At 41.5% G+C, this 23068-nt stretch overlaps 2 protein-coding genes across 2 annotated transcripts; both read right to left on the bottom strand.

Annotated features, from left to right (window-relative positions):
- Positions 1-5483: 5483 nt before the first annotated feature.
- Positions 5484-12996, bottom strand: TERB2 (telomere repeat binding bouquet formation protein 2). The gene is made up of 7 exons (XM_087941279.1): positions 12933-12996; positions 10498-10579; positions 9578-9717; positions 8069-8123; positions 7702-7794; positions 7370-7449; positions 5484-5626 (listed from the first exon to the last, which is right to left on the bottom strand). Exons 1-7 carry the CDS (start codon positions 12994-12996, stop codon positions 5484-5486), a joined length of 657 nt encoding a protein of 218 aa, XP_087797405.1.
- A 2076-nt stretch (positions 12997-15072) lies between these two features.
- TRIM69 (tripartite motif containing 69) lies at positions 15073-22538 on the bottom strand. The gene is made up of 7 exons (XM_026709652.2): positions 22420-22538; positions 20298-20812; positions 19813-19908; positions 18898-19131; positions 18510-18532; positions 16608-16732; positions 15073-16195 (listed from the first exon to the last, which is right to left on the bottom strand). The coding sequence occupies exons 2-7, from the start codon at positions 20790-20792 to the stop codon at positions 15651-15653; spliced, it is 1518 nt and encodes a 505-aa protein (XP_026565437.1). The 5' UTR covers positions 20793-20812; positions 22420-22538; the 3' UTR covers positions 15073-15650.
- Positions 22539-23068: the final 530 nt, after the last annotated feature.

The raw sequence follows: 23068 nt of genomic DNA, 5'->3' as shown, positions 1-23068 counted from the left end.
TCATTAAACAAGACGCACCCAATGCCAGCAGCTGTTCTTTATATGCCCATCTCTTGTCCCACCAAATGCAGCACCCAACCTGGCATGGAAGGGACCCCTTCAAAAGGAGTTCAGAAGTGGGGAGAAAGTTTACCTGCCCACAAAATACTTGAAGCTGAACCATGGCAAAAATGCACTCTCCCGCTGTGTGATCACCTATTTTTAATTTAAAAGACCGGTGTTTCCACCAAACGGTGCATTTGCGTTTGCAAATTCCCTTAGTAAATGCATTTTTCTATATATTTCTATAATTATATGACCAATATGAAGGAGCTGGGAAAACTAAGTGATAATTGTGTTTCACTGAATAAATCATTTCAGGAAATCTCAAGCCATCCGTTCCTATATGAGTATCTGTGTTTCTACACCATTGAGTTGGCATTTGTTTTAAGTTGATATTCGCTTTATCCAAACACCTGTGAGACCAATATGATGAATGCCTTTCCCACTGAAGAAAATGAGCTCATAAAGAAGAAGAAAACAGCTCATTCCATCCATCCATCTACCCATCCATCTCCTTCAGTTTTAGTTCTGGCCCATAGTTTCATGAGTGACCTTATAGAAGAACATAAAGGAATTTGTTTTGTTTTGTTGAAAGAGAGAGGCATTGTTAATAAAAGTATGGGGAAACATCTCAGGAGGATGAGCTCATGCAGTGAAGTAACTTAAATAGTACAGGATTGCAATATTACAAATGTAAAGTCAAGAGGGCAAGTACTTGAGGATCAAACAGCATACTTTCTTTTGGCGATTGATGAAAGGTGAAGGAAGATGCTCAAACATCTTAATGGCTCTCAAGATCGCAAGGTGTTTGCACTACACCTGCAAAACTACAAGATATGGGCGTTGACAGCAGATTGTATGAATAAATGGTTATCTAAAGGCAGCTTAATCGCCCAGGTGCAGGAATAGGGGAAAAGGCACTATCCTGATTTTTTGTAGAGTGTGAAGCCCTCAAATATTTCCAGTCAAAGCAACGTCGTTCCCTTGCCCTGCCTAATTTTCCATGATTGATCCAGCCCAGTCAGAGTTTTCTCTAATTGGATGACACAGGGGTTGATTGTCTCCGTGGAGAAATGTCATCTTAGCAATCATCACATCCTCCTGGGCCAATGCCCAACAGAACGAGAAACAAAGTTTTGCCACTAATTTCAATCGTCCCATCAGAGTTGGTGGTTAGGAAGATGGAACTGTGGTCCAGAATTTGTAGAAGAAACCAAATTTGGAAAGATATGACTAAAGAATCAGACAAGTAATAATCCACAGTTTCTTCTTTGTTCCATCATGAACCTCACTGAGTTTCCTCAAACCAACTTTATCCTTGGAAAGGAAGGATTGTTGTAAGAATCAATTGGCCAGAGGTTGATACCTGTTTGGAAGAACACTGAACTATCAATAGAAGAGAATATTTATAGCTCAGGGTTGAACATAGGTCTTTGGTGCTCTTTGAGCTTGGTGGTTTTTCTTGCAGACATTTCATGACCCTAGTGGGGAATAGCATCAGTGCTAGAAGGGACTGGGGTTTGCAGAGTGGAGGAGGAGGAGGATGGTAGGCTCCTTGGTGATCTCTGAACTTGGTGGTTTTTCTTGCAGACATGTCATGACCAAACTAGGTAACATCATCAGTGCTCCGGTGATGCGTAGGATGATCAGTGTACCGATTATGTTACATGGTGTGGTAAATGACATGTCAGCAAGAAAACCACTGAGTTCAGAGATCACCAAGGACAGTTGGTGGGATTCAATTTTTTTTACTACCAGTTCTGTGGGCGTGGCTTGGTGGGCATGGCAGGGGAAGGATACTGCAAAATCCTCATTCCCTCCCCACCCCATTAACCTGCTTTCCAGCTCTGTTTTCCTGTGCAGGGCAACCAAAGTCCCAGTTGATCAGCTGGGACTCAATGGGAGGCAGAGAAGAGATGGGGTTGGCAGGGCCAGTCAGAGGTGGTATTTGCCGGTTCTCCGATCTACTCAAAATGTCCACTACCGGTTCTCCAGAACTGGTCAGAACCTGCTGAATACCACTTCTGACCAAGGACCCCACACACTGAACTATGCTACAGTTAAGAGTTATCCAGCATGCTATCTCAATGGGATGCACCAATGCATGGACATATTTTAATTGAAGTAACATCCATACCCACCCAATCAATACCTTTCCTGTATTTGATGCTGGAAATTAAGGAAATCATAATATAATTCCCGTACACCGTGTGTTGGAAATTAAAAGAAATCACAGTGCTAATTCCAGTCAAAGGGTTTTATGGCATCTTGTGTAGTAGTTAATTAATTCTGTGATCTGTCCCATTAATTAATGAAACAATCCTGTAATCCAATCTAATAGAAATAGTTCAGTTCCTTCCAATCTCCAGGGAGAGAGAAGGTAAGATTCCAACGCCTTTGAAATTGAAAGAGGAGTCTGTGGATACTTTTTGCATTCCCTACATCTGTAAATTAGCTTAATAATTTAGAACAGCGGCTGGCTTTAAAATGACTTTCCCCCTTTTTCAGCACAGTCATGCCATAGAGATTTAAGAGTATTAATCTCCTTTGTGAAATCATACCTAGTGATCTTTTGGCTGAATTGAAATCACACGTCCGCCTCTCCACTTCCTCCTCGCTCTCCATCACCCGCCCAAGTTTGATCAAAGGGCTCCTCCTGGAGGTTTTTCTAAATTTGTAGAAAATTCATAGAACATAGAATAATCAAGTTGGAAGGGACCTTGAAGATCTTCTAGCCCAACTCTCTGCTCAGGCAGGAAACCCTACACCATTTAAGACCAATTGTTGTCCCATATCTTCTTAAAAACCTCCAGTGATGGAGTACCCACAACTTCTTGTGGCAGGCTGTTCCACTGGTTAATTGTTCTCACTGTTCTCACTAAGTTTCTCCTTAGTTTTAGGTTGCTTCTCTCTCCTTAGTTAGTTGTTTCTTATCTTACCTTTTGGTGTTTTGGAAAATAGTTTGACCACCCTGGTCTTCGTAGGAGCCCCTCAAATATCGAAAAAGTGCTATCCTGTTTTCTAATTACGTGGTCCAAAGAAAGGACAATCTCATTTTTATGTGGTTATTTGCTTGCAATGTTAAATGGGATCAAGATGAAATTGTAGCAACTCTGCGAAAGGGAAATTATTTCAGACTTGGCTGTTCTACAAACGTTACGAAACACCCTTGCAAACAGCACAGAACAGGTCAAAAGAACACGATGGTTTCACCATAACTCATTCCTGGACAAACAGATTTGACCACATTTGGCTCAGGGTCCAGGAAGAGAATGGCAGTGGCTTGAATAGCATTAAACCAAAGAGTTCTTATTTGTAAGAACATGTGTTCTTACAGATTTATCTCTCTCTTTCTTTAGCTCTCCCTTCTTCCGTCTGTCCCATAAATGTATTATACAGACGGGCCTTGAATTATAACCACAGCTGAGACCAAAATTTCCTAAGCAAGGCGGTTGTTGAGTTGACTCTTTTTTTGCCACTGTGTGAAGCTAAAACATACGATGAACGGTTGCAGGAACTGGGCCTGTCTAGTCTAGTGAAGAGAAGGATCAGGGGAGACGTGATAGAAGTCTTCCAATATTTGAGGGGCTGCCCCACAGAGCGGAAGAGGTCAAGCTATTCTCCAAAGCACCCGAAGGCCAGACAAGGAATAATGGATGGAAACTTGGTTAGAGAGTTTGAATCATGCCTCCAAAGGCGCTCATGTCATGTCTCCAAAACTATTTTATAAAGCCTTAGTAAGACCACACCTAGAATCCTGCATCCAGTTTTGGTCACCACACTATAAAAAAGTTGTTGAGACTCTAGAAAAAGTGCAGAGAAGAGCAACCAGGAGGATGAGGGGACTGGAGGCTAAAACATACGAAGAACATTTACAGGAACAGGGCCTGGCTAGTCAAGTGAAGAGAAGGACCAGGGGAGTCATGATAGCAGTCTTCCAATATTTGAGGGGTTGCCCCAGAGAGGAGAAAGGGGTCAAGCTATTTTCCAAGGCACCTGAAGGCCGGACAAGGAATAACAGATGGAAGCTGATCAAGGAAAGATTCAACCTGGAAATAAGAAGGAATTTTCTGACACTGAGAACAATCAACCCATGGAACAGAAATTGCCCTCGGAAGTTGTGGGAGCTTCATCACTGGAGGCTTTCAAGATGAGATTGGACTGCCATTTGTCAGAAATGGTGTATGGGCTCTTGCTTGGGTGGGGGGTTGGACTAGATGACCAACAAGGTCTCTTCCAACTCTGTTAATGTGTTTTTTTTTAAAAAAAAAACCCAAATCATGCAGTCGTTAACCAACCCCCTCCAACTTGACTTGGTTTCTCAAAAGCCCGCTGGTAAAGTTACAGATGGGGATTGTGTGATCCCAAGGCTGTGCAACTGTCATGAATACATGCCGGTTGTTGTAATTTTGATTTAGTGACCATAGGGGATGCTGTGATATTCATATAAGTGGAAACCGGTTGCAGGGTATTTTATTCGTAATTTTGAACAGCCACTGAGCAAATGGTTGTAAGTTGAGAAGCACCTGTATCTGTAATTCACAATGATGAACTGTGGATTGATACTGCAGTATATTAGATGTGCTGTGCATTAAAAGAGAGGAACTGTCCTTTGGATGGGCTGAATTCCAGGCGATTTCCTGAATTCCTTCTCCTTTTCTAGGCGACAATATGGAGTAATTGGTCACTGCAATTCCTCCAAGGTGTTTTGTCCAATTCTACCATAGATTGTAATATAACTCAAGTGCTAGTTTAGTATTGCTTCATTCTTTTTATTTATTTATTTATTTTGTGAGCTGTTCAGGCTGGTTCAATGCTGCCACCTTCTGGCACAGCCTGGCAAGATTTATTTATTTTTATTTGTTTACTTATTTTGTCAAGCATGTATTGGATAACATGTTTTGTGAACAGTTTTTATCCCAGAGCTATAATTGCACTTAACAATGAATTGAAGGAGCACGGTCAGTGAGCTGTTGGACAGGATTACTTGGTCTGTTGTGTGGATGCTTGTGTGTTTTTAGGGGGCAGGGAATTTTGGCGGGTGGGGGGGTGTTTGGGGATTGTCATGTGTGTGTGCGTGTTGAGTCTGGTCTCTGGGTGCTATGTGAATTTCGTTGTACGTGTATACTTTGTATATATGTACAATGACAATAAAGTGTTATTATTATTATAAAACACAGTGAATCTAAGACACATCAATTTCATTAAAACAGCTGCAACATTTTAATAACTGGAATTCTAAGAACTGCCCTAAATTGGTCGGATTGAATCATCCACACAAAGAGCAGCGTGAAACTTCACAACATTGGCACTTAACAGCTTTTGCAAAAATAACATTCCAAACTCTACTGACAAAAAAAAAGAAGAAGAAGGAATTAAAAACTGCAGGGAAGTTAATTGAGAACCAAACTTTGATCTTCATAAGGATCCGAAGTTATTCATTACTTCCTCTTTAATTTCATCTTCACATCAGAGAAAACATTGGTTTCGTTTGGAATCCAGTATGCAAAATAACCAGAACAACCAGGAATGAAATCTCGTATCTCCCCGAGAAATTTCTTCAATACTTTCTCAGAAGTATAACCTAGAAAAGAAATGCTAATAAATATGCATTAATCAGATAGATAGATAGATGATAGATAGATAGATAGATAGATAGATAGATAGATAGATAGATAGATGGATGATATAGATTAATAGGCAGGAAGGCAGGCAGCTAGACATAGATAGATAGATAGATAGATAGATAGATAGATAGATAGATAGATAGATAGATACATAGATATACAGAAAGACAGACAGACAGACAGATAGATAGGCAGGGAGGCAGGCAGGCAGGGAGAGAGACAGGTAGGTAGATAGGTAGCTAGGTAGATAAATATACTGGTAGGTAGGTAGGAGGGCAAGCAGGCAGGAAGACAGGCAGACAGACAGACCTTTTGGATGGATGGATGGGTAGGTAGGTAGGTAGATGATAGATAGATAGATAGATAGATAGATAGATAGATAGATAGATAGAGAGGCAGGCAGAGAGAGAGAGACAGGTAGGTAGGTAAATATACAGGTAGGTAGGTAGGAAGGCAAGCAGGCAGGAAGACAGGCAGACACAGACCTTTTGGATGGATGGATGGGTAGGTAGGTAGGTAGATGATAGATAGATAGATAGATAGATAGATAGATAGATAGATAGGGAGGCAGGCAGAGAGAGAGAGACAGGTAGGTAGGTAAATATACAGGTAGGTAGATAGGAAGGCAAGCAGGCAGGAAGACAGGCAGACAGACAGACCTTTTGGATGGATGGATGGGTAGGTAGGTAGGTAGATGATAGATAGATAGATAGATAGATAGATAGATAGATAGATAGATAGATAGGGAGGCAGGCAGAGAGAGAGAGACAGGTAGGTAGGTAAATATACAGGTAGGTAGGTAGGAAGGCAAGCAGGCAGGAAGACAGGCAGACACAGACCTTTTGGATGGATGGATGGGTAGGTAGGTAGGTAGATGATAGATAGATAGATAGATAGATAGATAGATAGGGAGGCAGGCAGAGAGAGAGAGACAGGTAGGTAGGTAAATATACAGGTAGGTAGGTAGGAAGGCAAGCAGGCAGGAAGACAGGCAGACAGACAGACCTTTTGGATGGATGGATGGGTAGGTAGGTAGGTAGATGATAGATATATGATAGATAGATAGATAGATAGATAGATAGATAGGGAGGCAGGCAGAGAGAGAGAGACAGGTAGGTAGGTAAATATACAGGTAGGTAGGTAGGAAGGCAAGCAGGCAGGAAGACAGGCAGACACAGACCTTTTGGATGGATGGATGGATGGATGGATGGATGGATGGATGGATGGATGGATGGGTAGGTAGGTAGATGATAGATAGATAGATAGATAGATAGATAGATAGATAGATAGATAGATAGATAGACGGGTGGGTGGGTGGGTGGGAGGGTGGATGATAGAACACCATGATGGCCTAGTGGTGAAGGCATTCGCCTCCCACTCAGAAGGTTGAGAGTTCAATCCTAGGTAGTGGCAGATGCTTCTCTATCAGGGCGCAAATTAAAAATAATCTGTTGTGAACTTTCCGTAGATGTCAGGAAGGGCAGTCAGCCAGTAAACGCTCAGCTCCATCCTGACTCTATTCTGAGTTAAGGGATTACAGGATAATAAAAAGGGAGTTTAGATAGAGAGAGAGATGAAAGTTCTCCCACACCATCCTCTAACCATTTGTCCAACATCATGAGCCATTAGAATACAGAACCTCGCCATTGATCTCCTGAGTTATGTGTCTTAATAACTCATTCATCGCATACTTTATTTACCTGTCACCATGTTGCTTGATGGATAATCTTGAAGGGGAACGTATGTTAGCTTTCCTCTTTCAGATGAACTTGGACCTTGGCTGCAAAAAAACCATAAGTATTAGAATTCTAGGGCTGGAAGGGATCTTGAAGGGCTGCTTTTAATTTCAGTTTATTATTTTTCTCATCTATCATCTTGCTAACTAAAAATCAAGGATGTAGGCTTTGCTCTGATTAATCATCTTCAAGAGCCAGGAGAAACAGATTAATTAGACTTGTTAGCCATTCTCAGTCAATACGTTACCCTACAATACGTATCAATCTCCTATCGTTGATTCCATTCAAATTTATACCAGTTCTCCAGTTCCTCCTTGTTTCTCAATTGTTCTTGGTTCTTGTTGCTTTTTGACTCAGGAGTTGGACCAGACTGCGGACAGAAAAACAACCTTCATTTCTCATTACTCCATCTGGCTATGTTGATTTATTTAAAAAATTCAATCAGCCCCATAAATCTTATTTTCTTATTTGGGGCAAATATGGGCACCTTCTATGAACAAGTTTTGCCTGAGGAAAAAAAAACAAAATTCAAAATACCGGGTAATAATATTGTTATAAAATAGAAAACACTTGTAGTTTGGGTTTTATAATAATAATAATATTGTTAACTGTTGTCTTCTAGATATTTTTCTTACCTGAAGTGTAAGTGGACCGTAGTGTAACTGGACTGGACTGGTTATCTGTTCCCATATAAAGTGGCTGATTTTTCCCCTAATTTCTACAGTGAAGGCAAAAGGAAAAAAGAAAAAAAAATACCCACTCAAGAAAGGAACAATTATTCAGTTATTAATGTAATAACAGGGTCATTCTTCACTAGCAATTATACTGGCTGCCAAATTTACCATGCACAGTAATTAAATACGATACATCTTTTATAATAGAATAATAACATCTATTTTCCAGCCTTATCTGGAAATTTATCTCCCCACTTGGAAAATTTCTAACAAGATTCATCCCATGCTTACAATATGGCACAAACCTGATATAGTTAGAAAAACAAATGGATCTCATTTGCACACATAACCATAAATGTGCAAATCCACACTCCATGACATCTCTGTTGCAATTGCAGTATGAAGTTGCAATTGATTGATGGGGTTTTCCTTGCTAAATTATCAGCTGTTCTTTTATACAGGTTCTTTTCTGAAGGACATGGTTGTCTAATACAGTCCACCCAAAGCAAAAAGCAAGGTATACATTTCGTGCACGCCTGCAGGCATCCATTAGAAAGTGGAAGGAATGGAAGTACTTTGAACATCTTGATTGCACTGACAATTTTACACATATTTCTAGAGAGCTATTCCTCCTGCCCCCGACGAGCATTTGCAATCACTTCAGAGTGAATAAAAATCAGAGGCCAACAGGTATGGATTTCCTGGGATTCCTGCTTGCTCTCTGGTGACAGCAAAAGAAAGAGAGAGGAAGGAAGGAAGGAAGGAAGGAAGGAAGGAAGGAAGGAAGGAAGGAAGGAAGGAAGGAAGGAAGGAAGGAAGGAAGGAGAAAGGAAGGAAGGAAGGAAGGAAGGAAGGAAGGAAGGAAGGAAGGAAGGAAGGAAAAGAAAGAAAGAAAGAAAGAAAGAAAGAAAGAAAGAAAGAAAGAAAGAAAGAAAGAAAGAAAGAAAGAAAGAAAAAAGAAAGAAAGAAGGAAGGAAGGAAGGAAGGAAGGAAGGAAGGAAGGAAGGAAGGAAGGAAGGAAGGAGAGAAAGAAAGGAAGGAAGGAAGGAAGGAAGGAAGGAAGGATAAAGAAAGAAGAAAGAAAGAAAGAAAGGAAGGAAGGAAGGAAGGAAGGAAGGAAGGAAGGAAGGAAGGAAGGAAGGAGAAAGAAAGAAAGAAAGAAAGAAAGAAAGAAAGAAAGAAAGAAAGAAGGAGAAAGAAAGAAAGAAAGAAAGAAAGAAAGAAAGAAAGAAAGAAAGAAAGAAGGAAGGATAAAGAAAGAAGAAAGAAAGAAAGAAAGAGAGAGAGAGAGAGAGAAAGATAACATCATCTGTTGAATTTAGTGCTAAGGAATGCCATAATTTGGGACAAATATAAGAACAAGGATGTGCAATCAGACAGATGTTTAGATCGGATCTGGCATTTTTGTCCACTTATCGAGTCTTCCTCAAGGACACAGAACAGGCAAATTTTGTTGTTGTTGTTAAATTTATTGCTCATTCTGGTCCATACGCACTACCTTTTTGCAAGCTGGCTGGTAGGAGAATGAAATGACCTAGAGCTACGGTGTTTTTTGTTTCGGCGTTGATACACGCAGTCAGAAAGCAGGAATGAAACACCGTGATTCGGTCCTCCAGATAGTCTAAACTTTGATGTATCCTAAGCAAAGAAGAAGGAAAACGATGAAAGTCAGGTGAAACAATTGAATTTTTTTTTTTTTTGCTTAGATTGTGTTAGATCTCAACTTCACAAGGGAAGGCAGTGAAGATGTGGGGAAAGCGGAACATTTCTGGTAAGTCTGTGAGTCGGTAGTATAAAGTAATTTCTTCATCTCTATTAAATACCCACAGCAGGCAAACTTGGAGCATTTTTTACAATGTGGTGCCCAGTTTTGTGGTGCGGTGGGTATGTGCGGATTAATTTATGTATATGCATGGCTATCTATATGGCACAAGACTCTAGAAGACTCATAGTTCTTTATTTATTTATTTATTTTTTACGACCCTTTAATCCAGAGTCTCCAAACTTGGCAACTTTAAGACTTGGGAAAGCAAAGCTGGCTGGAGAATTCTGGGAGTTGAAGTCCACAAGTCTTAAAGTTGTCAAGTTTGGGGACCCTTGCTTTAATCCTTTTAGTCAGGGTAGAGTCGGCGGAGCTGAATAGAGCTGAGAATTTACTGGCCAGATGCCCTTCCTAACACTTACATGGAGTTCACAGCAGACATTTTTTTTCTTTGAGCCCTGATAGGGAAACCTCTGCCGCTTCCTAGAATTGAACTCTCAATTTTCCAAGTGGGAAGCGAGAGTCTTTACCTCTAGGCTGCTATGCAGCTCACTCTCAGCTCTTAAGAATTTGTTCCCGCCCCCCCCCCCGGTCAGAAATTAAAAACTAGAAAAATAAGATTATCGAAGATACCGATCCAAGCGGAGTTGCACTACCTTTTTGTATCAGGGTGAGAAGCATTGCTGCTGAAGAGGTAATCGGCAGCCTCGGAATTCACAATCACTCCTCCTTCACCAACTGCAGAAAAAGATCACAGGGAAAGGCCCTTGACCATGCAACGTAAAATGTAAAGTTGCAATACAAGTGATCCTCGACTTATAACAGTTCATTTAGTGACCAAAGTGACGATGTGATTGAAAAAAGTGACTAAGCACCATTTTTCACACTTGGTCACGAGATCAAAATTCAAAGGTGCTCGGCAACTGGCTTATCTTTACGACGGTCGCAGGGCCCTGGGATCATGTGATCTTCTTTTGCAACTTTCTTACAAGAAAGATTCACTTAACAACTGTTTGATTAACTTAACCACCGCGGGGATTCGCTGAACAACGGTGGCGAGAAAAAAGGTGTAAATTGGGGCAAAAGTCACTTAAAAATAACTGTCTCATTTCACAGCAGAAATTTTGGGCTCAGTTGTAGTGGTAAGTCGAGGAGCACCTATAAAGTATGTTCTTTGCAAATGACTTGGTTTTCCAAGAGTTAGGTTTTTCTTGGGAAAAAGACTGAAAAGTTTTTTTTAAAAAAATCTAGATTTTTGGAAGCCCTGGGTAAATCCTGATACAGGTAATTCTGATATAGGTAAATCCTGATGCAGGTGTTTGTTTAGTGACTGTTTGAAGTTCCAATGCAGTGGTGGGATTCAAAAAATTTTACTACCGGTTCTGTGGGCGTGGCTTGGTGGGCGTGGCAGGGGAAGGATACTGTAAAATCACCAGTCAAAGGCAGGATTTGCCGGTTCTCTGAACTACTCAAAATTTCCATTACGGGTTCTCCAGAACTGGTCAGAACCTGCTGAAGACCACCTCTGTTCCAATGGACTAAAATACACACATGGTTGGAAAAAATGATTAAACAACATATAGAACTGAAACCTGAAATATTCCTATTAGGAAGGGTACCAGGAGGTTATAGTAAAGAAAAAATTTACTTAATTATACATGTTCTAACAGTGGCTAGGATTGTATTTGCTCAAAATTGGAAAAGTGAGAAAATACTGATAGAGGGAAAAATAATTGAAAAAAATATTTGAATGTGCAGAAATGAATAGATTGACACTAGAAATTAAAGAAAAAGAAGAAACTGAATCTTAGATGGTATGGAATATGTTTTTTTCAATGGATAGACAATAGAACAACCTAAAAAAGATTTGATGTATTTATAGAGCACTTAGAGAAATTTAAACAAAGTTATAATGTGTGATATTATTATGTATATGGGAATATATACAGGAACATTGATGTATTGTTAGATTTGATAAGAAGAATATCATTTATAATGTTCAAATAATTGAAATATGTAGCCAAGTCGATGCACCGAATGATCTATTGTATATAAAAAAACAATAAAAAAATAATTTTTAAAAAAAGTGAAGTTCCAATGGTCCCGGAAAAAAAGTGATTTAAAACCAGTCCTTGCACTTATGACCATCACAACATCCTCACCGATTAAAATTTGGGCAGATGGCAACCAGCATGCAATTTACACAGGCTGCAAGTGTCCTAGGGTTATGGGGTGGCTTACCGGGACCTACCGGGTTGGCTTTGCTTGCCGAAACAGGAGAGAGAAAGCTGCATTGGCTTAACAACTCCATGATTCACTGAACAACTGCAGTGGTTTGCAAAAATAGAAAAAAAAGAAAAAGGTCACAAAGTAGGGTGCGGCTCACTTAATAACGACCATTCTGGTCCTCTTTGCAGACGTAATTCGAGAAACTTCCCTCTGGCTTTGAGGGGGGCTCTGGGTCCGTGCCCCCAGCCGCCATGAACAAAAGTCAAGGCTTGGGGGAGGGACTTTTTAATAGCATGGGCGCCATTTTGACTTTTTTGACTTTTTTGACTACTCAACCAGCAGGCCTTAATCTCACCCTGGGGAACCCTGTCACCCCAATAGGGGGCTTCTTGGGGGTGGGCCTCAAACATTTTAGCAAGCGGTTCTCTGCCCGGTTGCTGGGTGGGCGTGGCCATGGTGGGGGTGGTCTAATTGGCCTCCTGCACCACAGTGAGGAGGGGCGTTTTTGCCCTCCCCAGACTCCGGAGGCTTTTCTCGAGCCTCCGAGAGGGCTAAAATGGCTTCCCCGAGGCTCTCTGGAAGCTGGAAATCGGTCCATTTCCGGCCTTCCCAAACATCCAGGAGGCCCGTTTTTCGCCTTTCCGGAGCCTCTGCCCGCATTCTGCACTTACCTGCATCCATAACGGGCTGTGTGGGGACACCTGGGGTGGGCGGGGCCAGCCAGGCGTGGGGTTTGGCGGTTCTCTGAACTGCACAGAATTTTAGTTATGGGCTCTCCCAAACACCCAGCAGCCCAGCCCTGGGGCTTCCCCTGCTTTCTGTCCTCTCCCTCCCGGCAAGGATTCCTTTGGGGCCCCCTCACCCCAAAGGCGGCGGATCTCTGGGGCGACGCTCTGCGAGAACCAGGCGCTGCGGCCCCTAAACATCCCGCTGCGAGTCCGAGCTGGGGTCTCCCAAAGCTCCATATTTGATTATCCCCGTTTTCTTTCCATCCGAACGAAAGGCCCCGAAATGACTCCGCCCACCCACGGAAGGAAGCAGTTTGCACACGTGCGTCTGGTCCTGTTTCCTTGCACGTAATGGCACCCAGGTGCCCATTTCTCCCTCATGGATGCTGCATGCAAATCACAGGCCATGTTTTCTTTCTCTTTTCCGGTCAGGACGTTCTAAGGACAGCTAAATCCAGGTGTCAAAAGAGGCCCTGAAACCTGCTGGCGGATTCCAAAGACCGACTTTTGCAAAATATCAATCGGTCCTGCTAAGAGTGATCTTTCAAACTAACAGAAGGCAAAGAGTAGAATAGAATAGAATAGAATAGAATAGAATAGAATAGAATAGAATAGAATAGAATAGAATAGAATAGAATAGAATAGAATAACAGAGTTGGAAGGCACCTTGGAGGTCTTCTAGTCCAACCCCCTTCCTAGGCAGGAAACCCTACACCACTTCAGACAAATGGTTATCCAACATCTTTTTAAAAACCTCCAGTGTTGGAGCATTCACAACTTCTGGAGGCAAATTGTTCCACTGATTAATTGTTCTCACTGTCAGGAAATTTCTCCTTAATTCTAAGTTGCTTCTCTCCTTGATGAGTTTCCACCTATTGCTTTTTGTCCTGCCTTTAAGGTGCTTTGGAGAATAGCTTGACTCCCTCTTCTTTGGGGCAGCCCCTGAGATATGGGAACACTGCTATCATGCCACCCCTAGTCCTTCTTTTCATCAAACCAGACAAAACCCAGTTCCTGCAACCATTCATCGTATGTTTTATCCTCCAGTCCCCTAATCATCTTGGTTGCTCTTCTCAGCACTCTTTCCAGAATCTCAATATCCTTTTTACATCATGGCAATGTAACTCAAATCGACAGCTGGTTTTCGCTTCGGAGTACAGGAGGTCCTCGGCTTACGACCATAATGGTGGCCAACATTTGTGTTGCCAAGCGAACCATTTGTTAACCGAGTGAGGCCTTGTTTTACGAGCTTTCCTGCCACAGTGGTTACGTGAATTAAGCAAGCTGTTACATTGGTCACATGGCCGTTAAGTGAATCTGGCTTCCCCGTGGACTCTGCAACCATCATAACTATGAGTCAGTTGCCAAGCAGCTGAATTTAGATCACGTTATCATGGGGGTGCTGGAAAGGACGTAAGTGTGAAAAACACAAGTCAGGTTTTTCTGTGCTGTTGTAGCTTTGAACGGTCACTAAATGAACTCTTCTAAGTTGAGGACTGCCTGTACTCAAACACAAAGAAGTTACTGCAAATATATATACAGTATATATACAGTATATTTGTTCTTTGTAAAAGTTTATGGGTATTCCTTTTTGTGTGTGTGTGTGTGTGTTTGGAAACAGCAAATCTACCCACTGCAATAAATAGATTTGGGCCTCTCTTTAGGCTGGATTACTTTTCACCAACACAGGCAGTCCTTGACTTACAACTATTCATTTAGTGACTGTTTCAAGTTAGGGTACTGAATAAAGTGACTTACCGCTATTGCGCCCTTGTCAAAGCATTTCCCCCACAGTCACATGATGACAATTCGAGTTTTTTTTGCAGCCGGCATATGGGTGCCATCTTCCCTGCCAAACAAAGTCAATGGGAGAAGCCAGACTCACTTAGTGACCGTGAGATCTGCTTAACAACTGTGGTGATTTCCTGAACGGTGCCACACAAAAAAAGGTCATAGAACCAGGCACACTCACTTATCAGCAGACTCGCTTAGCAACAGAAAATCTTGCCCCAGGTGTGGCATTAAGTCAAGAACTACCTGTTGAACTTATTTAAAAAAAAAAAATCTGGGGGAATGAAGTTTGGCCGGTTATTATTTCGTCAAGTTTCTGAACCTCTGCCTGTTTTCACACCGGTTCTGAAGAAGGGAGCTTCCCATCAAATATCAGGAGGAGAGGCAGTAGGGGAAAAGATCCACGCTTAAATGTAACATTTCATTTTGATTTGATCAAGATTATTATTTATTATTCTTATAATAAATAAGAATTTATTATTCTTATTCTTATAATGTTGTGGAATGGAACACTAATAGCTTGGGGATACATCCTTCGACTCAACCTGACAGTTGGAAATTCTCCCAGAAAGGAATCGGATGACCCACGTTGGAAAGACTCTTTTAAGTGGCCAAGGAGACACCTGGCAACCCTTTTCAAAACGTGACGGTTGTCCTAGCTCAGAGGTCCCCAAACTTGGCAAACTTTTAAGACTTGTGGACTTCAACTCCCAGAATTCTCCAGCCGGCATAGCTTACTCTCTTGTAATCCCTTCCTCTGCAATCTCTCTCCACTTTAGGAGGCTAAGAGACAAAAGAAACAGACATGGCTGGCTGGAGAATTCTGGGAGTGGAAGTCCACAAGTCTTGAAGTGGCCTAGCTGAGCCACAGAAAGGGACAAAGGAACTACTCTACTGTTGATAAGAGCGGGGAGTAAACCTCAGCAGAAGTCCAAGGGAACTGGTTGGGCCCTTCTGCCGGCCCCGGGGACCATACCCCACAATCCTATAAGCTCCTTGTTTCCTACAGAGCTAGGGTGAGACGTATCGGCTGAGGAGGCATCTCCATCTAACCCGTGCTTCTACATATCGAAAGCAATGATTCTCAGTGGTTCCTTGTTCTCTCCCGAGTCATTGAGACAGGGGCAAAAGTAGGGGTACAACTTCTCGGTGAATGTGTCTGTGAAAGTGTAGAGGTGAGACATGGCCGTGGCCTCGTAAAAGGACACCTGTCCCCCTTCGTAATCCAAATATATTCCCACTCTGCACAGATTGCCAGACAAGGTTAGACATTTGGGGTAGACATCTACGGCCTTGAGCTCGTTCTTATTCCTCAACTTGATCAACCAGTGGCCTTCCTTGGGTGAGAGGGGATAATTCCCTTTCCGGTTAATGCTTTCCCGGACAACTCCTAGAGTCCACTTGATCTTCTTCTTCACTTCCACTTCCCAATAGTGCTTCCCGGTGGTGAATCCTTCAGAAGCTAAAACTGAAACGCTGCAGTCAAATCTTTCTGGAAGATCTGGAAGAATCTGCTTCGTGTCGTTATGCCAGACGCAGGTCAACCCTTCGGAGAGAACCAAGTTGGGGTGGGCTGTGTTGGGATCCAAGGTGATGAAGGTGATGTCTGGGGAAGGAAGGACATGATTGGTGAAGCCTGGGAGATGCCTCCAAATGACTTGACACGCAATCAAACCAGGCCTATCTATACGATATACTAATTTTCTTTGGTACAGATATGAAATACATTATCCTCTTATTCTAAAATAAACAGCAATACACATTATTTCTATTTCATAAACAGCTCCAAGTGTCAAATCCCAAAATTAAATGTGCGCCTCTTTCAGTTACGAGCAAGAAGTCCAACAGTGGTTTCCAAGTGGAAGCAAAGTTAGAGTTTCCTTAATCAGAATAACTTCTTTTGCCATCTCAGTCTGTTGCATTAAGCTTCCCTATCCCTTCTTCCATGATAGGAATGTGGAGGGAAAAAAATCAATTTCATTTTAAGATCAAGCAATTGGATCTGGTTGCTTCTTTACCTGGGTTAAGAATAGTTCTCATTTCTTTCCATATCGCATAATGCATGGGGCCCTTGAATTCTCCAGGGTTCAGCGCCCCCATCACTAATTGTCCCAGAGACGAATTGTCAGCTTTGTTCTCCATCCTACACAGGGTATTTGTAGAGTTAGTTAAATGTGGCCATGATAGGGAGTGGGGGAGGGGAGATAACCCCAGAAACAACTATTACCTTGGGATATACTGGCTAAGGGCAATGCACTGAGGAACACTTCCTGCCTCAAAGAATTGCATACGTTGTCCCCAACTACTATATGGGAAAGGGCTGTGTTTGATGCCAACATCATGGAATCACCTGGAATTTCTTCCTGTCTGATATAAATGCATGGAACTAAGGAGGGGAAAAAATGAAGTGGCAACCCAGGCCAATTAACTTATTTGTTGTAGTTCTTTGATCTTGGCTGTTTTCTTGAAGGCTTTTCATCACCCAACTAGATAACAGCATCCATGCACCAAGCTCGGAGAGCACTAAGGGCTTCACAGTTTAACCTGAGCTACAGATAGTCTCCTTTATTTAATACCAAAAAGGATACAAAATGGGGACAGAATCTAGAAATTAGAAATGACTGAAATGTGGTAGGTAGGTAGGTAGGTAGGTGGATGGATGGAGGATGGATGGATGGATGGATAGATAGATAGATAGATAGATAGATAGATAGATGATAGATAGATAGATAGATAGATAGATAGATAGATAGATTAGATTAGATAGATGATAGATAGATAGATAGATAGATAGATAGATAGATAGATAGATAGATAGATAGATAGATAGATAGATAGATAGATAGATAGATAGATGAGAGATAGATAGATAGATAGATAGATAGATAGATAGATAGATAGATGATAGATAGATAGATAGATAGATAGATAGATAGATAGATAGATAGATAGATAGATAGATAGATAGATAGATAGATAGATAGACCGACAGATAGATTGAGATAGATGGACAGACAGAGAGATAGATAGATAGATAGATAGATAGATAGATAGATAGATAGAGAGAGAGAGAGAGAGAGAGAGAGAGAGATGATACACAGAAAACTATTGTCTTCTATTAGAACTCATTCATTGCCTGAACATTGATACATGTGTTTGCATCAACACAAAAGAAACACTACATGGATGCTGAAGGGTTGAATGTTAGGATTCCCAATTTAAAGGGAAGAACCTTATGTATTTATGCTTGTTTGGGTCCTTCAGACAGGATACAATACACAGCATCAGGAAGATCAGGCCAATCAACCAATGGGAACAGTCCAGATTTTATGGTTAATTTTCATATTTTTTTGGCTACTCTTGAACTCTGCTATAATCATTTCAATATATTTCCTTATAGAATGGTACTCAGGGGTGGAATTCAATTTTTTTAACAACTGGTTCTGTGGGTGTGGCTTAGTTGGTGGGTGTGGCTTGGTGGTCATGTGACTGGGTGGATGTAGTCATGTTATTGGCTGGGTGTGGCCAACTCAATATCACTCACATCGAGGCACCATTTCCTCGCCTGGCCTCTCATGACTGTGGGGATGCCGCAACAGTCATAAGTGTGAAAAATGGTCACAAGTCACTTTTTTCAGGGCCACTGTAACTTTGAATGGTCACTCCACACAAGCAAAGGAGGGAAAAAAACTCCAGAGAAGTTCCTGAGACAGGAAGTCTAGTCCTGCCAAGAATGTAATAAGGGTTAACGGAGAGGCAGTTTCTGTCAGCAACAGCAGCATGTTGCCTTCCTGCCTTTCTTACAGGATTAGCTCAGTAATTTCTTCTAACAACTGGTTCTCCGAACTGCTCAGAATGTTAACAACTGGTTCTAGCGAATAGGTGCAAACCGGTAGAATCCCACCCCTGCTCGTACTCACCGTTCTACAAATGGCTTTATTCCCTGTCAGGAAAAAAAAGAGAAAAGAAAGAAGAATCATTTCTAAATTGCCTTCCCTTTGGACCCATTTAGAAGTATAAATATAACTCAGCAAAGCAAGATGGGTGGTAGATTAGATTTCAAAATTCTCAACGGCCTTCGGAGTTTTGAAAGCCCCCGGTGGCCTTCATACTTTTCTAAAATCTGTATGAAATGACCTTAAAGCCAAGTGGCTCTCAGCTTCATCTCCGACCTTATCTACTTGACGTTGTAATTCTCAACTACGTCCTTCTTCTCTATGCCAAGCAGATGCCCTTGAGTTCTACACATCTAACACACCAGCGACATCATCCCAAAGCACGTGCAACTGTGTAATCTGGACATCTTACTTTTAGGAAACCGGCAGAATTTTGCTGGTACAACCTAGCCTGAATGCAGACCAAAGTGTCTTTTGCAACTTGCGAGCGGTCTTGGAGTTTGTTTAGGTTGCCCTCCATTTCCTGCAGAAGGATTTCACTCTCTTCTTTTAAGTGGTGAATTAGAATTTTCTCCTTCATGTGAAGAAACTGGTGCAACTTTAAGAACTCCAAGGAGATATGGTACTGGAGTTGTAATTTGTTTTCCTGAAAATTGAAGAGAGAGAGATAGAGAGAGAAAGGGAGGGAGGGAGGGAGAGATTGAAAACAAAGTCCATGCAACTAACTTATGCTAGCGATATGGATTCTGATCCTTGACCTGTTATTTACCGTGGGACTATAATTACATTGTAAATGAGCTTTTACAACATTGCTTTTGACTTATTTCCTCTTTTTAACAATGGCTACCAAGAAAGAAAAATGATTCTGATTTTACTGGCTTGCGGTGTATTTATTTGGGTTCAAAATGGGGAAATAAATGTGTTTCCCACACCAAAAATATTTCAAACGAATAGTATCTACTGAATTAACAGAAGAACAGAGTTGGAAGGGACCTTGGAGGTCTTCTAGTCCAACCCCCTGCTTAGGCAGGAAACCCTACACCATTTTCAGACAAATGGTTCTCCAATCTCTTCTTAAAAACTTCCAATGTTGGAGCATTTGCAACTTCTGGAGGCAAGTTATTCCCCTGATTAATTTTTTCAACTGTCAGGAAATTTCTCCTTAGTTCTAAGTTGCTTCTCTCCTTGATTAGTTTCCACCCATTGCTTCTTGTCCTGCCTTTAAGGTGCTTTGGAGAATGGCTTGACCCCTCTCTTCTTTGGGGCAGCCCCTCAAATAAGGGGAACACTGCTATCATTCCTATTCACGTTATGCATGCATACTCACTTTATGACTGGATATTTTCTCCTCCTGAGCATTCTTCAACACCTCCATTTTTACCAGGATGGATCTGAGCTGAAGTCTCAAGGTGAGTAACCTTTCCTGTGGATATAATGTGAAGTTACAGCTACATTTTTAGCCTGATTAAAAAGCAACCTCTCTCAGCCCCAAATCCTTAGCCTTCAAAAGTGGGTTATCATCATCCTTGAAATGTGGGTCATTTCAAACAGAACACCAGTGGGTTGGTTTTTTTTTTTTAAGCTCAAAAACCTTCAGCAGTGTAGACTTCAACTCTCACAATTCCAGAGCCAACATGCTGGCTGTGGAATTCTGGGAGTTGAAGTCCACACCATTTAAAGTGGCTGAACTTGAGAAATACTGCGAAACATTAAGAGGGGGTCTGCTGGAACATCTAAAAGGGCCTTCAAAAAGCTTCCCTTGGACCGGATCACAGGACTATTCATGGGATCTGGCCTCAGCACGTCATTTACCGTATATATCTGCACTGCATCAGGGATGAGAAGAAACTGAGTACATTGATCTTTGGGCATCTGAGCTTCTCTGCAGGTGAAACAAGCTAGTGTCCCTTGAGGCTTCCAGTAAAGGGTCAATGGTTCTCCATGCTCCATGCATTTCTGCTGTTGGCCTCCCACGTGACAAGTCTTAACCTTCTCCGCCATCTTTTCCAAGGCTTGGTTGATTATGAACTTGCGGTCTGGAACATTGATGTGACATTCTGGGCAGAAAACGCCCTTTTTATTCCAGGTGGCCTCCAGGCAAGGTTTGCAGAAGTTATGGCCGCAAGGTAGAATGACTGGCTGCTTAAACAGTTCGAGGCAAAGGGAACAGGACAACTCCCTGGTGAAGTCATCTGCATTCAGGTCCCACGAGGTGTTGGACGAGCTGGCAAGAATCGGGCTCACTGCTCGTTCGTTTAGGGAAATGAGTGAGGAAGTGGATGGATTTTTGCTGGTGGAAGTGGACATTGTACTGGAAAGAGCAAACACTAAAGCAACAATCAGAAGGAGGGAAGAAAGCAAGCGTGAGAAGGATTCTCTTAAATGACAATGGTTGGATTAATAGATCACCTACCTGGGGTCACCTCCAATTGTACGATCCTTAACCAAAATAAAGTTTATTATCTGATGAATTTGCTAGATTCTAGCTAGAATTGTTGGATATGAGATGAATGGCAACTAAATATGATAAAGGGATAAATAGATTAGATAGATAGATAGATAGATAGATAGATAGATAGATAGATAGATAGATAGATAGATAGATAGATAGACAGACAGACAGACAGACAGACAGCTAAAGATAGCGGTAGATAGATGATAGTGAGAGATAGATCGATGAAACGAGAGAGAGAGAGACAGACAGACAGACATGAGAAAGAGAGAGATTTTGAACAATAGGTGATATGTTGGAGTATAATTCCCAGGATTAAGTCCTTCTGATGAAAATCCTGAGAGATAATACACCTACCCACCCTTGCCAAAGTGGTCAACTAAGAAAGACTGATGTTTGCCATCTCCTGTTAAATTCTCGTGCCTGTTTTTTTTTAAAAATTGAAAAATCAGAGTAACCTTTGTAAACCATCAAAAGATTTCACTGGTTAATTTGGCCAGTTGATTGGCTACATATTACAAATTAGAATGATATAGCAAAGAGTTACCATATCAGTCTTTCAGTGTCCCAATGTTATTTTTTTTAAAAAACCCACCAATGCCAGTACTTAAGAATGACAGGTTGTTCCCAGGATGCTGACCTTGATATGAAAGTGAAGTAGCCTCTTCACGTGGGATTTACAATTTACTTTGGACCATCATTTCCCCACCTGAAGATCTTTGGAGGGGTTGGACTGCATAATTCTCATGATCTTCAGCCATTTTAGGACTTCAATGACAGAGCTTGGATGATTCAAGTGACTTATAAATTACAGAGGTACCTTGGTACTCATCATTCATTCCAGGAAGCGCAATGAGTACTAAAAACAATGAATACCAAGCAAACCACATGACTTACCACGTAGTCCTTTATTTCAGTGGGAAGAGGTAATGAGTCACAAGACAGCCAACAGCAACAAGTTGTACCTTACACATCAAGTACCAGGAGAAATGACAAGTACCGGGATAAAATTTTCACTTCAAAACAAATCACGTACCAAATTGGACGAGTTTTGAAGCAGTCACGTACCAAGGTATGACTATAAATGAATAATAATGGCAGCAACAACAACAATCTCAACAGTTGTGGGGACCAGGTAGGAAATTTGACCTGGTGTGGTCCAGACTCAGTCCTTCTACTTTGCTGTTGGTAGATAAATCCAGGTATCTCACCGATTTCTACCTGGTGTTATTTCAGACCTGGAATGATCTCCTGCTTTGAAAATATTTTTCAAAATGCCACACTGGGACCTAGAAGTCACCACCTAGCCCTTCCTCCTTGGGGTGTTTCAAGAAAAATTGATCCTGGCTTCCAATTTCCACCCATTTCTACAAAGATCTATCATTTATGGCATTTCAAGGAATTCACCTATTTTGCAGAATAACGCCTTTGCTTTATTGTTCACAGAAACCTTTGGTTCTTTGCCCGTATTTCCTCACTAACCTGCTTTCAGTATCCTGCCTTGTAACTGCCACTCTCCAACTGCCTTCTTCTTCCAGAAGATTCCATTGGCTTCCTATGAAATGATTTAGTCTCAAACCTCCCCATGAAGCTATCAAAGCAAGAACTGAATAACAGCTGTCAAATGTAATCCAGAGAGGCACGAATTGACACCCATTTGTTTTCATAATCTTACATCGGGGGGCGGGGACCTCTTCCAAATCTTGTTATAATTTTATATTTTATATAGTTATAATTTTGAGACATTTATTTATAAACCAAATAACACCAGGATTATTTACTGACAAAAGAAATCCTCATACAATGCAATTCTTGAGAAATATCATTGCTGAATTATTGTCGGTGCAACTTATTTCACCAGCCGCTGAAGGACTAAACATATACAGCATGCTAAATTTAGCTGAGAATGTTGGCCAGATCTCATGTAGCTTATGTTGGCTTTTTCCCCCTCCCCCACTTTTCCCATCTCATTAATGGTTTTTAAAAACTGAATATTGTTTTAACTTATTGCTTAAGAGCCATGGAGGCGCAGTGGTTAGAATACAGTATTGCAGGCTAACTCTGCCTATAGCCAGGAGTTCTATCCTGAGGAGCTCCAGGTTGACTCGGCCTTCCATCCTTCCGAGGTCGG

Source organism: Pseudonaja textilis, chromosome 13, assembly GCF_049901715.1.
Source record: "Pseudonaja textilis isolate UNSWEBS1 chromosome 13, rPseTex1.2, whole genome shotgun sequence".
Taxonomy (NCBI): domain Eukaryota; kingdom Metazoa; phylum Chordata; class Lepidosauria; order Squamata; family Elapidae; genus Pseudonaja; species Pseudonaja textilis.
Note: the sequence above shows the minus strand (reverse complement) of the source record. Positions and strands in the feature narration are given on the sequence as shown.